Below are 18107 nucleotides of genomic sequence, written 5' to 3' on the forward strand. Positions count from 1 at the left end.
AAATGTATCGGACAGATGCAAGTGTTTATAAATAAATGCCTAAGGAAGATTCTTAACATTTACTGGCCAAACCGCATATCAAACCAAGAATTATGGACAAGAACTAACCAGGTACCTATATCTAAGACAATTTGCAAAAGGAAATGGAGTTGGATGGGGCACACACTAAGAAAACCTGATACAGACATAGCGAGGCAAGCCCTAGAATACACACCACATGGCAAGAGAAGACCAGGTAGACCCGTAGAAACGTGGAAAAGAAGTGTGGATAAAGAAATAAGTGCTATTGGGAAAACCTGGGCAGAAATAAAGATTAGTGCAAAGGATAGGACAGAATGGACGCATACAGTTGACGCCCTATGCTCCGCATGGAGTGAAGAGGAATAAGTAAGTAAGTAAGGGGAGGCTTGGATGCTAAATTTGCAGTTACTAAAGCGTCATGGTGACCTATTGGGTTGTGAAGATTAGGCTATAAAACCAAAAAAATTAAGTTTTCCATTTTTTAATTTAATTTTCCATTTCCAAAAATCGTTTTTTTTTTGGTTTTTTGCGCCATCTATCCACAATTTGAAAAAATGTTTTGAATAAGAATTACTTAATTTTAAGTAAAGAATCCAAATCTGCAATAAAAAATGGGGGTTTTTATTTAAAATTTTAAAGTAACCCCCCACCCCACCTCCGTGGGGGTCTTGCTTGATCTCATTCGATAGGTTTTTGAAAAATATTGAACACATTTTTCAGTTTTAAGATATGCTTGCTTCAGTGGGCATTCAACCTCACCACTTTCTTAAGGGCCGCTACTTTTTTGGAATGAGCCTTCAACAGGCCCAGGCCGTATAAACCTGTGGTACAGAGAAACCCACTCTAAACTTTCCATGGACAATGTCGCATGAGTGACTTTCCAACAGTAAATTCCAACAAAATAATTTTAAATACGCAAAATCTTTCTTGAATAATAATGATGATTATAATGCCATCAGTTTCAAGTATTCAACTTATTCATCAGTTTCAGTCCTTGTCAAATACAACATCGGCCTCTTCTGAATCTTCGTCTATTATGGTTGCGTCCCTATTATCACATCCTAGGCCTGAGTAATTGCTGCATATGCTTGAGCAGTTTAACAACTCTTTCTGCATTCCCAGTTACGGATGCATTCGCTTTGCAAGTACATACACACTATGAGGGAAAGTAATGCCTCGGGATCTGCTACACGTACTGTTGTAATTGGTGTCAGGTGTTCGTTAATCTCCTTCCAACACCACTCGAGCGGGTTCTTCTCATTCAGCCACTGCTGTACCTGGTGGTAGGTTTTGAACAAATGCTGGCTGGAAGCTCCTGAAGTGGGGGACAGTGCAGCTAACTTGTAAGAATGTATAGGCCTCTTTGCAATAGCCTTCAAGTAAGACTGGTAGCGAAAACAATCTAGATCTTGCGTGTTCCTGGTACCAAACATCACAAGAAGGAAATGCTTCCCGGCGTCAGCTACTGCACTGAGGTCAGCTTTAGGGACGTTGAGACTAGAAGTTTTCTACGAAGAGCGTCGTTGGCTTGCAGTGTTCTATACAGTGTAATTTTTCCCTTCTTGTAAATATGTAGCTGATATAGTGTCATATCCTGTAAAGTAAAGGTGTATATTGCAAGGAGTATATCCGTCATGACAAACACACAAGACAATAGAAACGTAATACTAAACGACACCACAATAGAAGCGGTTAATGATTATATATATTTGGGACAGATTATAAAAATAAATAAGGAAAACCAAACAGCGGAGGTAAAAAGAAGGGTCAGATTAGCCTGGGCGGGATTTGGAAAATTAAAATGGGTCCTAAAGAATAAAAAAATACAAAATACTTAAAAACAAGAGTGTTTGACCAGTGCATACTCCCAATTCTCACATACGCATGCCAAACATGGACCTTGACAAAGGCAAACATGGATAAAATAATAAAGACACAAAGAGCCATGGAGAGAGCAATGTTAGGAGTAAAATTGACAGACAAAAAGCAAAACAACTGGGTCAGAAATAGAACAAAAGTCAAAGACGCAGGTCAACATATAACCAGGCTAAAATGGAGCTTCGCAGGTCATAACGCTAGACAAACGGACAATAGGTGGAATAGCACGATACAACAATGGAGACCATGGACAGGAAAGAGAGCAAGAGGACGACAGATGAGATGGGGAGACGACATTAAAAAGATAGGAGGAACGCACTGGAAACAGAAAGCACTAAACAGAAGCGAATGGAGGAAACTGGGGGAAGCCTATGTTCAGAATTGGGCGAATTAAAGGGCAAAAGAAGAAGGAGAGATATCCGTCATACTCCCAATGCCTCGCTGAATGTCAGCAATAGTGTAGACTTTTTCCTGCTGATTGCCTTTCTTTAGTATCACCATTTTCAATTTCTTTTTTAATGGTGTGTGGACAGTCAACAAAATTAGTAGGTCAGTGTCATCACCAATAACACAAGATTCAACGTCTTTCTTAGCTTCATCAATAGCCGATAAAACTATTAATAAGTCAGCGTCACCTGATTCCGATGCTTAATGAACTGTACAACCACATATTTGCAAGTGCACTGGAAGAAGTGAAATAATAAATTCACTAAAAATTCTTCAATTTTCTTCTTGAATTTTCTTACTTCAATGCTAGAACGTGTTCGGCGTAGGTGTTCTTCATCTTTTGTTTTTCCTTGCTGGTATCCATCAAATACAAGATGATAACCCTCTGTTGTACATCTTATCCTCTATTGGGTAAAAATATGATTGCACAATATGGATGTCAATAAAATCCATTAGTTATTTCTGTTCACTTTATTTTACTAAAAATCTAAGAATTATAATAATGTCTCCATGTACACCCTCCGTAACTTTGGAACCGTTCATTTTAGAAGAATTATTCACAGAATTTTTGTTTCAAATTTAATGTAGAATGTAGAACATTTTTGTATGGAATCTTGTTTATGCTAAACCTCATAGTTTTAGAAATATTGACGAAAATCGTAAAAAATACTAATTTATCGACTTCTTCCCCTTCCCCCAAACCCGACGCACAAAAGGGTGTAACTTTTTACTGAACAATATTTGAACCATGTAGAACAATTTGGTGTTGGAGGAAAACTTTTACTTTGGATGTCTGGGTTAGGCCTTTTTTGGACCAATTGTATCATACTAATAAGTAGAGTAGAAATTTTTCGAGAATATAACTTGAACCTATTTAAAAGAGATTTTCAACAAATAAAAGTCGCTTCCAGGTGATGATGATTTACAACGAATGCAGCGAGGAGAGAATGACAAGAAGCGAGGTATTTTTACGTGAAGAGGATCTTCAGTCGAGCCAGCCTGAGCTAAATCCGAGCCTTGTGGAATCGCATTGGGGATAGAACAACGAACGACGCGCGACGGGGGGATGCTGATTTTAATAAATAAATAACTAAAGTATGGACTTCTCAGTTATTAGTATTTTTGAAGTGAAAACTTCTTTAGGGACGTTGTGCGATTTTTGGATAGGGGAAAAAACGTTGAATTCGCGACCGTCATTGCGACCGTCATCGTCATCGTTTATGCTATATATTATTTGTATGTATATATAAATTATATAGAAGTATTTAAATTTAAAATAAATGTAAAACCTATTTTACAATGGGGAAAAAGGATTTATTTCGCGATCGTCATCTCTTCAGCGAAATAAATTTTGTACGTATCTATATTATATATAGTTATACATAAATTGTATAGAAGTATTTAAATTTAAAATATTTTTGGATGGGGAAAAAGGATTTATTTCGCGACCGTCATATGTTTGACGAAATAAATTTTGTACGTATATTTATTGAAGGAAAAACTTCTTTAGGGACGTTGTGCACTTTTTGGATGGGAAAATGTATTAAATTGGCGACCGTCATAGCTTCGAAGAAATAAATTTTTGAAGTGTAAACTTCTTGAGGGACTTTGTGCACTTTTTGGATGGGGAAAAAATATTAAATTAGCGACCGTCATCGATTTAACGAAATAAATTTTTGAAGTGAAAATTTAAAATTTCTTTAGGGACGTTGTGCACTATTTAGATGGGGAAAAAGTATTGAATTAACGACATCATCGCTTCGGCGAAATAAATTTTTGAAGTGAAAACTTCTTTAGGGACGTTGTGCACTTTTTAGAAGGGGAAAAAGTATTGAATTAGTGGCTGTCATTGCGACCGTCATCGCTTCGACGAAATAAATTTTTGAAGTGAAAACTTCTTTAGGGACGTTGTGCACATTTTGGATGGAAAAAAGTATTAAATTAGCGACCGTCATCGCGACCGTCATCGCTTCGATGAAATTGATTTTTGAAGTGAAAATTTCTTGAGGGACGTTGTGCACTTTTTGGATGGGGAAAATTATTAAATTAGCTACCGTCATCGCTTCGACGAAATAAGTTTTTGAAGTGAAAACTTCTTTAGGGACGTTGTGCACTTTTTGGATGGAAAAAAGTATTAAATTAGCGAACGTCATCGCTTCGATGAAATAAATTTTTGAAGTGAAAACTTCGTTAGGGACGTTGTGCACTATTTAGATGGGGAAAAAGTATTGAATTAACGACGTCATCGCTTCGGAGAAATTAATTTTTTAAGTGAAAACTTCTTTAGGGACGTCGTGCAATTTTTAGATGGGGAAAAAGTCTTGAATTAGCTGCCGTTATCGCGACCTTCACTGCCTCCGCGAAATAAATTTTTGAAGTTAAAACTTCTTTAGGGATGTTGTACACTTTTTGGATGGGGGAAAAACATTGAATTTGCGACCGTCATCGCTTTTGTTGCGACATCCCAACCGTCATCGCTTCAACGAAATACATTTTTGAAGTGAAAACTTCTTTAGGGACGTTGTGTACTTTTTGGATGGGAAAAAGTATTAAATTAGCGACCGTCATCGCTTCGACGAAATAAATATTTGAAGTAAAAATTTCTTGAGGGACGTTGTGCACTTTTTGGATGGGGAAAATATTAAATTAGCGACCGTCATCGCTTCGACGAAATAAATATTTGAAGTAAAAATTTCTTTAGGGGCGTTGTGCACTTTTTGGATGGGGAAAAAGTGTTAAATTAGCGATTGTCATCGCTTCGACGAAATAAATATTTGAAGTAAAAACTTCTTGAGGGACGTTGTGCACTGTTTGGATGGGGAAAAGTATTAAATTAGCGACCGTCATCGCTTCGACGAAATAAAGTTTTAAAGTGAAAATTTCTTTTGGGATGTTGTGCACTTTTTGGATGGGAAAATGTATTAAATTAGCGACCGTCATCGCTTCGACGAAATAAAGTTTTAAAGTGAAAATTTCTTTTGGGATGTTGTACACTTTTTGGATGGGAAAAGTATTAAATTAGCGACCGTCATCGCGACCATCATCGCTTCGACGAAATAAATATTTGAAGTGAACACTTCTTGAGGGACGTTGTGTACTTTTTGGATGGGGAAAAAGTATTTAATTTGCGACCGTCATCACTTCGCTGAAATAAATTTTGTACGTATATAAATTATGTGTATGTATACATAAATAGCATAGGGCATACGCATCGCGTGTATGATATAGGTATAGCACTTTTTTTGGATGGGAAAAAGCATTGAGCTCGTAATTTATTTACTATAAGAAGTTTTCACTTCTGTCGGCACTCCCACGAGTGCCTTCAATTTTTTTTTTCAAACAACATTAGTACAATAGAATAACTATAAAATATAGTATGTTTCTGTTTTAGGTCCAAATGCAAAAGGCTTGCCAGGCCATCAAACGGGGTAATCTGGAAAGGAATAACAAGGCTCGTGAAGTAAACAGTCGCAACCGTCGACAAAGGCGTGGGGAACGTTCCCAGGGTGCTACCCGCTCCTACGCCAACAACAATCGCAAGTGCTAAGCTTGCAATCCATTGATCTCTTTACTTTGCAACATCCAGTCTACAACAGATTTTTCATCTGTCAGTCTGACATACTACGAACACAATGCTTCAAATGACTGTTAAACAACAAGCGATAGCTAGATGCATCCTTGTTGTACGAAAATATATTATAGTGTTCTTAGTATGACAGTGAAATTTTTACAGCAACTTGTAGAAACTGTACTTCCAATGATATTTTTAAGCAATTTTGAGCAACTGGTAAATTTTTGTTCAAAAATACAAAATTTATGTATACATTTCAGAACAGTGGTACTTTCTACAAGTTATACTGTAGATATATTGTATTAACGGTCAGATAACTTCATTCTGGATTTTCATTATATATCCGTTTATGAATAAGGGGAATATTGATTAAAAAATCCCTTTTAATTGTATATATGTTTCTCGTCGAAGGTCTGGAGTGAAATTCTTAGTATTAAAATTCTCAAAGTAAAAAAATAGCACGAGTGATAACAAAACGATTACCAAAGCACCGTGTTGTGTTCAAAACGATTTGAGATGTTTGTTTAATAAATTCGTTGAGACTGGATGTTTCGGTTACAATGTTTTTACGTCTTTCAGTTTAATTTACAATATTCTTAACGATTAATCAGACTACCTGATAGGCTCTTGGTATGGACGGTTGAGAGAACCAACCAACAAAAGGTGACACAGTTTGCTATTGGTTAAATTTAAACTTATGGTTTCATGTCGGTCCATGTACTTCTGGGATCCCCTTCCAGAAAATCTTGCCATTTGTTGGTTGGTTTTAGTTATTAATTTATTAATATTGGCCAGTTGGGCGCCTGAGTAGTGTGATTAAAAATTCCTGTAGATACAGATATATTTTATTAATAATTATTTTAGTGAGACGATTTTTTTAAAGAATAATTTATTTTTGTTGATTTCTTCCCACAGGCAATTATTTTTACTTATGTAATAGGGAATCATGATAATCACGAACGTCCCAATCGACCATAAAGCTACAGTCAAATCAGACTGGAAATAATAGAAAATTGCTTGCTGTTTAAAATATACATAGGTTTAGTTTTTGTATTCGACAAAAAGTATATCAAATAATTTTTCTTGCAAAACAGAGTTATTTTATTAATTCAGCCAAGTGTTTTCCTTATTTTTTCAGTTTGTCGTTCTCATTACATGATTAAGCATATGAGTCGGACGTTGGTGATCAATTATAGTTACTGACAATACATTATGTGTGATCATATACCAAAATAACACCACTATGTTGGCCAAGTATTCATTCCAATAGTGTATTTGTCCAAAATCCATAGCACTATTGCCAAAACAAAATAAACATCTGTATTACTTTATGGTTAAGGTTAAATTCGCATATTTATAAGACATGACATATCCCGTAATAAAAGAAAAAGAAATATACTCATAACTTTATATTTTTTAGTTGTGTTAATTAATTTTGTATTATCATTGATTAATATAGAAAATAGTTTGTAATAATCATTAGAACTCTACAAATATTTAAAACATTTAATAAGCCAATGTTGTGGCCACAACTTTGCCTTTGAGTTACTAGTTATCTACTTGGTAAAGTCCAAACTATTAGTTGGATTGACCAATGGTTTCGAACATCATTAAAGAGTTTTAAATTGAGTAGTACCTGATAAGTTTTCTGAAACCTTATCATCATTGATGGTGCTACAGCCCTATAATAGAGCCTGGACCTTTCTTTCTGGAAGTTTATTTCGCCAGTCAGTCCTTTCCATTGTCAACCCTTGCCAATTTGTTGCATCTTCTAGCATCTTCTTCTACACCTTCTTCATAGGCGTAACCAGGATGATCCTAAGGGGGGGTTACAACTACTGGGAAGGGGGGGGGGGTTACAACTACTGGAAGGTCTCTGAGGGATATGGTGTTAAGCGTATAGAGCTCAAAGTCCATCCCAATGGGGGGGTTATAACCCCCAAAACCCCACCCTGGTTACGCCTATGACCTTCTTCCATGGTGAATACCTTGGTACCTTGACCTACCTATTCGTCTACATCTCACCGCTGTCACATCAGAATTCGTCTGGAAGGTTTGTTCTGCTGCGATATTGCTAGATGTTCTGCCCATTTCGGCATTAGAGCAAGATGTTTTCATCAGTCTTGGAGATGGTCACATGTTTCATGTTTCTAATCCATATGCCAGCATTGGCAGTACAAGGGTTTTGTATACATATTTCCAAAACCTATGAAACTATTTCTTTTCGAAATATTGTCCCATGAAAACTATCTAGCTTCGTTTATTCCAATTTCTTTCCACTTTCTTTCACCACACTGCAGTTGTTATCTACAATATGCTTTTGAAAGACTTACAACCTATACTTGTAGCGTTTCTTGATAATGAACAATGAAACTGTGTGAAACATTGTTGTATACTAAATATTGAATATCAAATGTATGGACTATAGTTCAGTCCTCTTTGTAATCCCTACTGACTTTAGCCAAGATTCAGCACTGATCGTGATATGCAATTGAAAAGTTATTTTTGGAAGTGCTTCATTGCCAAAAGTAAAGAAGCGGTTACATTGGAGATAGCAACTTTATTAATGATTCAAAATCCTCATATTTTCAAAATTTGTTTCCTTAAAATAGTCGGGCAAATCTTTAAAACAATTCAAGATCAGCAAATAAAATCAATAAACCCAAGTTTCAGGGATACAGTAAAGGTACCTTCAAGTAACTATGTACATCTAGTGGGGCCAAAAAATATTAAAATGAAGCATTCTGCACTGGACACAGAAACTGTTTGAGCTAGTCCACCTCACTAGAAATCTATAATATCCGGAAGCAATGAAAACCAATTCAATAAAAAATAAAGACCTTAAAAAATGATAAGATAAAATCATTGACTAATAGATAAATCTAGATGGTAAAAGTTTACCATCGAATTTTGTAGATGAGTTATATCTATTTTAATATTAAGATTAAATGTTGTGGATAATGAACAGTTATTCACTTGTGTAAAAACTTAAATTAGGTACAGTTATGTAAAATTTTATGTGCCCTATATGCTCATTCAATTGCTTATTTTAGTTATTTTGATGTTTACACAAAAAAAATGAAAATGAAAATGTATTAAAAAATGCGTTTATTAGCATGTAAGTTAAAAATTAATTTTAAAAATACACATTTTAAGAAGTTACATAAAGAAATTTAGTTATTTTATTAATGGAAATGTAAAAAAATATAAAATTATTTAAATAAAAAAAATATATTAATTTTTGTAATAAAGATGTTGTATTTGAACTGTTAATCGCAAAAATTTGGCCCAACATACTGGTGACTTGGACAGAGAGTGATAGTTGTAAATTAGCGCATGCTCTCTGATGATTAGGTTGTTAATTTCTGATTTAGTTTAAATTAACAAAATTCTGTACCATCCACAATTGTCACTGAAACAGTACAAATATATACGTTATTTCGTTTAGCATTAAATAAAGAACATTCTGAAATGTATTTTTATGTGAATTTGTAAATAAAACGGATAGAGGGCACCACTGTAAAAATATTCTCACTAAACTAAAAACGAGTCACCCAAATGGTTCCAAATTTGATTCTGATTTTGTTTGCAGCTGACTTCTATTTAAATCGAACAACAACATTGATATATTCACCTTTATATCTCCATCACGAACAGAACTACATTTTAGGTTCATCAAAATAAAGTACCATTTTTTTGGTTATTTTAATACTTTTGTGTCATGTCTTATGAGCTCTCATGAGTTGTTATTGAGCTGAAGCTAGAGTGAATAGTAGAATACTACAGTCTATCTGTTCCTACTGATGACTGCGATTATTTCTTGGGATAACATTACTGTATTCAGGCGTCTACTTTATGTTGCACTATTAATAATAATGAATGGTGACAGCATGACCTTTACATGTGGTTCCAAAATGTGCCTGTTCCCAACAATTTCCTCTGTTTATCATCACAGTAAGCTTGTGTGCAAAATGCTTTTGATTTTTTGGAGTGAACAAAAATTGTTCACTGTCCATAAAGTCTTTGCATACTCTTCTGACAGTAATTTTAAGTTAACAATTCTAAACCACTCTTCAATACAACAGGTCTAATTTTTCCAAAAACAAAAAGATATTTTATCTACACTCGGGTGCAAAAAAATCGATCCACTGAAAATTTGGTCATTTTTGATGGCTCGAATTTCCTAAACCTGTTCTCCGATTTAAGTGATTTTTTTACCATGTTATAGCCTTATTAGTTTTCTTAACATTCTGTTTTTAAATTCATTCGCTTATGTTGGATAATAAAAAAGTTAGGTACTTTAACAACGGGCGATGTTCGTCATAAGTACAGGGTGTTTCTAAATAAGTGCGAAAAACTTTAAGGGGTTATTTTACATGAGAAAATAATGACAGTTTGCTTTATAATCATATGTCCGCAAATGCTTCGTTTCCGAGATTGGTGTGTTCAATTTCTTTTACAAACTGACGATTTATTTATTGCTTTAAACCAGTTAAGATATGCCAATCAAATTTGGTGGGTTTTAAGACGTAGTTATTGCACATTTCTTGACATACAATTAAGAATTTTATATTCACCATTGGCGTGCAAACGGGTAATATGATCGGTCATAATAACCGTTTGCGCGCTAATGGTGAATATTAAATTCTTAATTGTATGTCAAAAAATGTGCAATAACTACGTCTTAAATCCCACCAAATTTGATTTACATATCTCAACTGGTTTTAAAGCAATAAATAAATCGTCAGTTTTTAAGAAAAAATTCTCTCGGAAAAAAATATCTCGGAAACGAAGCATTTCGAAACATACGATTATAAAGCAAACTGTCATTATTTTCATGTGTACAATTACCCCTTAAAGTTTGCCGCATTTATTTCGAAACACCCTGTACTAATGACGAACTTAGCCAGTTGTTACAGTACCTAACTTTTTCATTATCCAACATAAGTGAATGAATCTAAAAACAGAATGTTAAGAAAACCTGAGGCTATAGTTGGTTTTTAATTTCAGTATTTTATAAACTCTAGAATAGTCCACAGGGTGATGCGAACTTTGAGAAAAAACACAGTTTGATTCGTACACTCGGTATACAATGACAGTTTACCTGTCTAGCAACAATATTATTACAGAGATATTGATAATGAATAAGCTATAATATGGTAAAAAAATCACTTAAATCGGACAACAGGTTTAGGAAATTCGAGACATCAAAAATGACCAAATTTTCAGTGGATCGATGCACCCGAGTGTATATCCTCTGATCAGTCAGTAAACCACTTCTACATCTTTGGTATGAACAAAGCATACATTTGGAATGACTCGTTTTTGTCATTGAGTTTATATGATAGGTAATCTATTGTGTTTTACAAATTCCAGAGCCAGTTGATGAAAGACGGTTTTACCATGTTGCTCTTTATTCAACTGGACTTTCAAACGTCAAAGATTAATTTCAAAATATTAAATAATCTAAATGTGCCCTTTGTACTTGCAATATAGTCATAATCAATATTCACATATGTGGATTTTATTTCACTATACTTGATGCATCCGAAGAAGGTAGCCAATGTGTGTATTAATACCTATGAAACTGTTGTAAAAAATTAATATATTATTATGCTTGTGTTTTCTCGATTTTTTGAGGATAAATAGAAAGTTTGTCTTTTAGTTTAACTCCATCAGCAGTTTTCAGTATAAATCGGTCCATACAGGAAGGTTTCTCTAGCTAGATCAACCGAAATTCATTAACTATACATATGATATCTGTTAATATTTTCTTGTAGGAGATTTGAATGGTAACTGATTATTGAAAATAAATTAATAAACTATATTTTCCTTTTTTTTTGCTGGAATAGATAAAAGAAACGGTATAATAAATAATCCCACATTGGTTAGAATTTATTTTATAAACCGGTGCAGGTCTCAGTAACAGGTAACCCTAACTAATATTTTGCAGACAGCCACTGAATAAATGTGGTGCTTTGAATAGTTTCGCCACTGGGAGGGTCCGGTGATTCGAGGTGAAAATACTAGGCTTGTTTAATTGAAACGTATCTTAGATCCAGAACAAAATTATCGGTAAACATATTTACCAGTAATTACTACCATATTTAAGGCACAGATTCCATTGTTGTGTACCACAAGAATTTTTGTGCCTGTGGGTTGAAGAATTCTTCAACAGCATTTTGTATTTCTTCGTTCATCTGAAAACGATTACCTTTTAACGCCGTTTTCAGTGGCCCAAAGATGTGAATACAGTAGAATGATAAATCGGAACTATACCCTGGATACTCTAATATCCTTTATTTCTATTCTTTTGTTGTAGATTTTTCCACTTCTTCGGCGACATAAGGTCAAGCATTGTCGTGCAGAAGAATGACAAGCTTTTCTGGACGTTTTGGTCATAATGCTTGATACATTGTTTAAAGTTTCCATATACAAGTTTGGTTTGCGTTAACATGCACTCTAGGTTCCAAAAACTCCTCGAGCAAGGGTCCTTCATGGTTGAAAAACATGTTAACATGGCTGAACGGAGTGGGGGGTTGATTTATCCCCTCTACTTCGTGCAAGCCACCGGTTGGGGGCGGCTTCCTTCGACTGGTTCGTGGAAATAAGAAAAACTCGTGCAGGGTACAAGTTTAATAAAAGAATTTACCTTTATTCTGGCGATCATTTTCACAAAAACTACACATAACTACTTACTAAACCTTTACATTTAATTTTGCACAGTAAATTTAGCATTTAGCGATGTATTTTTACACAGAGGTGCTATATGTTGATTGTTTGAGAATCGGCACACGAATGCTAGATAAAACAGACAACACGCGGGAAAGAACCACACAACTTTATGTATGCATAAAACCGGCTCACAAAAGACCCAACGCACTTACGAGCATGTAGAAAAAACCTGCTATAAACACCTTAGCCAAATTGTTTTGCTTGTCGGAAAGAAAGGGCGAGCGTCAGTTGCACCATAATTTATAAAATCGTTGCGTTTCGCAACAATGGCCTTGCCCGCAGATGGTTGCAATTGGTATGGCCGTACGCTGATTATATTTGGACGGCTTGTTAACAACAACCGCAATTTTAAAGTCATACTTAAAATAGTAGTCAAATACAAATTATAGGAACTGATCAGTGTGACGTCTACAAACATAACTAACATTTCAGAACGTCAGTTGATTGATTATAATTGTTTCCAAGGCTAACCTGACCAAAGATATGTTTCAATTGAACAAGCGTATACATCATTCGTACAACGGGCTACGTCATAATTGACTTTGGCTATACGTGCGATAGTTTTAAGCAACTTGCTGAGACCTTGTGTAACATAGAGAAGCCTAGGTATGTCCGCTTTTAGAACACCTGGCACCTTCTAGGTATTTAAAAGCTTGTTTATCTCATTTAAAAATAATATATCGTTTATATGTATTTATAATTTTTAATAATTAGCTATATCAATGTGTATTTAAAAATTATTAGAGAGAAAAAAATTCAAATTCGAAATACTTAGGAATTTAAGCTTTTTCAATTCGATCTTATGATGTTAGAAATATTAATTTTATCTTGTTTCGCAGTTTTTTTTATTTATTATTTTTTTAAATACAGCAATGCATGTCTAACGAAAGTAGTAGATTGAATGATGTATGTCTGTATTTTCCTTTCATATGCTTTTTATCTCACTGTAAGTAATATCGCAACATTTACAAGTGATTAAATGATCTACGGGAAGCAATATTTATTATTGCTACCAAACTAATTTGGATATAGCTAATGTTTTGGTATTTGGCAAGCGGTTTTCCCTTAAAAGACGCTGAGAAACAGAATGTACCGACTAATTTTTTGTTTGCATGCACCATACCACCATACCTTTTTTTATTCAATTCTTATATTTTTCTAAGTTGGAACTTGTTTTTTTTTTAAATTTTTCCAAGTGGGCCGGCAATTGTTATTCACAAATAACTTAAACAAAAAACAATTTCGCCGAATTACTTCGGAATAATTTTTTTAGGTGTATCGCATCGAAATAAACACTTCCTCTCCTGGTAATTTTTCGAAAAATGCTTCTTTTTCGAATTATTTGCATGTTTTCTTGAAAAAATGCCTGCGTGATTTTTGGGATTTTTTTTTTCTAAAAAACTACTAAATGAATTGCAATTCTACAAAAAGCTTTATAGTCTTTAAACCATCAAGAACAAGTAAGAATATTTTGAGAGGGATCAATGGTTTTTATCTCGATAAAAACATGGGCCCAATATTTCGAATGCCTCTACTGTTGCCGTGTACCTTAAATATGTACAACGGTCGCAGTGATTCAGACGCGCGGCGGGTAAATCTTTGTTTAAATAATTTAAAACTATATTTTTAGTAAAATATACACCCCCTATCCTTTTCAAAATATTTTTGTACTAGAAAGTTTAAAGATTATAAATAAAGCTTTTCGTAAAGTTGCAATTTATTTAGTAGTTTTTTTTTAATCCCAAAAATCACTATGTAAAGCATTTTTTCAACAAAACATTGCAAATAACTCAAAAAGTTATTTTTTGAAAAATTATTAAGAAAGTAAAAGTGCTTATTTTGATGAGATACGCATAAAAAATGATTTTGACGCAATTCAGTGAAATTGCTTTTTTGTTTAAGGTATTTGTTAATAACAATTGCCGGCTCACTTGGAATAATAATTAAAAAAAAACTACGTTTCAACTAAAAAAAATATATAATCAAATAAAAAACGGTTTGGTGCATTAGAAATGCAAAAAAATTAGTCGGTTGATGCTATGCTTAAAGGGATAAGCCGCTCGCCTATAAGCTTTATACAGTTTTTCATATTGCATGGACGTATTTGTGAATAAAGGTGTTTTTAATAAACTCACAGTGAGAAATTAAGTGTATGAGCGGTTTATAGAAGTAAGTTTACTTATGTATGATTTGTGTTAAGCTTGATTATATGTGAGCAGATAATTCTTTGTAAGTTAACGGATGTAATATGGAGCACGTGTAGTCGATAGTTATTTTAACATGTATGCATAGTGAGTTATATGAATGTATTAGGCATTGACCTACAATTGTGCAGCAATTATGTGAAGAAACACATTTTGACGGTGTTGATTCTTAAAACGAATGAAAAGAAGATATAAAAAGTTGAAAACAATAAAAACTAATTATGTTATATATGAATTTTATTTTTCCTTTCCCTTCTTGAAATTAAATGAAGAGTACAGGGGAAAAACACGGAATGTCACTTTTTCATGAATTTTGGCTTTTCTCTCCATGTGGTAGAAAAAACTGAGTACTGTCGACTAGACTATCGATTCAGAACAATAACCAGATCGATCAGTCCATATAAATTTTTTAAGAATTTGTATCCAGTCGAAGGACCAGGATTGTCCGCACGCCACTGGACAAAAATAAGGAATGTTAGCAGTTTTTTGGTGCATTATTAAAGTCAATATAGACAGGGCCATAAGGGCGGAGAGGGGCGGTGCCCCACGGCGCCGGCCGGTAGGTGCCGAAAAAAAAAATTTGACAATACCGAAATTACCGGAAATATTAGTATGTAATATTTTACTATCTTGTAAAATTGAAAATTTACCAATCGTAGGTAGGTATAAAAATAGCAGTTATTATTACTTTGATCCCCTAAGTGTACGAACCGTTGTTATTTCTAAAATTTAGACTTGAACGTTTTCTATCTTGGTTATTTTTGATTCATACACAAATCAAAAGACAAGTAAAATCTTTGCTAATAAAAAAAACTCAAATTTCGTTACTTCTCTAGAATTTTTTACGTGTATCGAGTATTGTTGGAGTTATTATCAAAAGCAAATAATTACGAAAATTTGAAAAATTTCATTTGCTTAACTTTGATCGTATTAACTTCTTTCGGTGCTCATTTAATTTCTGAGTACCTTGACAAATGTATATTAACTTTATTTTATAAAATGCATCGGTTTTTTGTTAATTAGGCTTGAACAATTAGATATGAGTACTCGCCGGAAAAAATACATTTAATTATCTATCCCTTTGAATTAGTAACAAAAGGTTTTAGACCAGGGCATTTAGCACTAAAAACACCCGAATAAATAAATTTTTAAATACAGCACCTAGAGACTTGCAGTTTTTTGCATTATCTTCAGGATGACGTCAGGAAAAAAGTCTACTATTCAAAAATGGGTGGAAATGCATAATTGCATTGTAAAGTGCATAACATGCATCCAAAATTGCAGAAATATAAAAATAAAGTCAAAATCAGAATACTAAGGAACAAAATTTATTATTTGGGGGGTTTTTGGGGTCACTGAATACGATTACGCCATCAGAACTGATCCTCGGATCACCTGGTGCCCAAGGTCACAGCAACAGACGTCATCTTCTGGAGTTTCGATGGTTTTCGGCGTTAAATCGATGCAAACGGATTACCCACGAGTTTTAGGGTTCGCTAAATAGGAATATGATATCAGAATTGACATCCGGAGTACCTGGTGCCCAGGGTCGCTACTAAGGCACGTCATCTTCTGGAGTTTCGAGGGATTTCGGCACTAAATTGATGTAACTGAACTACTCGGGGGGGTTTTTGAGGTGGTTAAACACGAAAATGCCATCAGGACAGACCTTACGATCACCTGGTGCCCAAAGCCACTGTAAGGGACGTCTTCTTCTGGAGTTTCGACGGCTTTCGGCATTAAATTGATGCAAATGGATTACTGAGGGGTTCTTGAGGTCGCTAAATACGATATGCCATCAGAACCGAATCCCGGAGAACCTGGTGCCCAAGGTTATTGCTAGGGGCGTCATCTTCTGGAGTTTCGAGAGTCTTCGGTACTAAATTGATGCAAACGGATTACTCGCAGGTTTTTGTGGTTGCTGAACGCGAATACGCCATCAGTATACGTACCTAAGGCAGGTCATCTTCTGAAGTTCCGAGGGTTTTCGGCATTCAATTGATGCAAACGGATTATTTACTAATCGGATTTTGGAGTTGTTGAACACGATTGCGTCATCAGAACAGACACCAGAGCACCTGATGGTACCTAGAGCACGTGATCTTCTGGAGTTTCGAGGGTTTTCGGTACCTAATTGATGCAAATGGATTACTCATGAGTTTTTGGGGTTTCTGAACATAAATACGCCATCAGAACAGACACCGTAGCACGTGGTGCCTAAGGCACGTTCTCTTCTGTAGTTTCGATAGTTTTCGGTACTAAACTAGTGCAAACGGATTACTCTTGAGTTTTTGTGGTTGCTGAACATGAACATGCCATCAGACCCAACCAACGCAGCATCTGGTGCCTAAGGCAGGTCATCTTCTGGAGTTTCGAGTGTTTTCGGTACTAAAATTGATGAAAACGGATTACTCATGGGTTTCTGAGGTGCCTGTATTCTAAAACGCCATCAGAACAGACACCGAAGCGCCTGGTGCCTAAAGCACGTTATCTTTTGGAGTTTCGAGAGTTTTCGGTACTAAATTGATGAAAAATCAATTACTTTTTGGTTTTGGGGTTGTTAAACACGAATATGGCTTATATGAGGAATTTTGGAATATCTTGTGATTACGGTAATCACTAATAACGTCAACGCATAATAACACTCATATAAAAAAAATAAATAGATCAACATAGTAGAGTTCGTATTCCGCAAAACCCAAAAACCCATGAGCAATTCGTTTACATCAATTTAGTACCAAAATTTTTCTCAACTCCATAATATGATATACCTTAGGCATCAGGTGCTCCGGTGTTTGTTCTGACGGGGTATTTGTCTTCAGCAACCCCAAAAACCCATGAGTAATCCTTTTGAATCTATTTAATGCCAAATACCCTCAAAACTCCAGAGGATAACGTGCCTTAGGCCCGTGTGCTCCGGTGTCTCTTCTGATGGCGTATTTATGTTTAGCAATCCCAAAAACCCCTGAGTAATCTGTTTGCATTAATTGAGTACATAAAACTTTCGAAACTCCAGAAGATGACGTGCCTTAGGCACCAGGTCCTCCGCTGTTTGTTCTGATGGGGTATTCGTGTTCAGCATCCCCAAAAACCTATAAGTAATCTGTTTTAATCAATATAATACCGAAAATCTCGCCTAGCTGATGAAGCCCCTTGCAGTGACCCTAGACACCAGGTTCTACGATGGTCTATTTTGATGGCATGTTAGTATTTACCGACCTCAAAAATCCCCGAGTAATTTATTTTCATCA

At 34.9% G+C, this 18107-nt stretch overlaps 1 protein-coding gene and 1 long non-coding RNA gene across 4 annotated transcripts in view; one reads left to right on the forward strand and one right to left on the reverse strand.

Annotated features, from left to right (window-relative positions):
* Positions 1-6373, forward strand: part of LOC126892370 (tumor protein p53-inducible nuclear protein 2) — a 412338-nt gene extending 405965 nt beyond the window's left edge. For all 3 annotated transcript variants that reach the window (XM_050661895.1, XM_050661893.1, XM_050661894.1), the window contains one exon: positions 5738-6373. In XM_050661895.1, the coding sequence (XP_050517852.1) occupies positions 5738-5893 (156 nt within the window). In that variant the 3' untranslated portion in view covers positions 5894-6373. The remainder of the gene's footprint in view (positions 1-5737) is intronic.
* Positions 5959-9974, reverse strand: LOC126892375 (uncharacterized). The gene is made up of 2 exons (XR_007700802.1): positions 7887-9974; positions 5959-7707 (listed from the first exon to the last, which is right to left on the reverse strand). It is a non-coding gene; the product is annotated as an uncharacterized LOC126892375 (long non-coding RNA).
* Positions 9975-18107: the final 8133 nt, after the last annotated feature.

This window comes from Diabrotica virgifera, chromosome 9, assembly GCF_917563875.1.
Source record: "Diabrotica virgifera virgifera chromosome 9, PGI_DIABVI_V3a".
NCBI lineage: Eukaryota > Metazoa > Arthropoda > Insecta > Coleoptera > Chrysomelidae > Diabrotica > Diabrotica virgifera.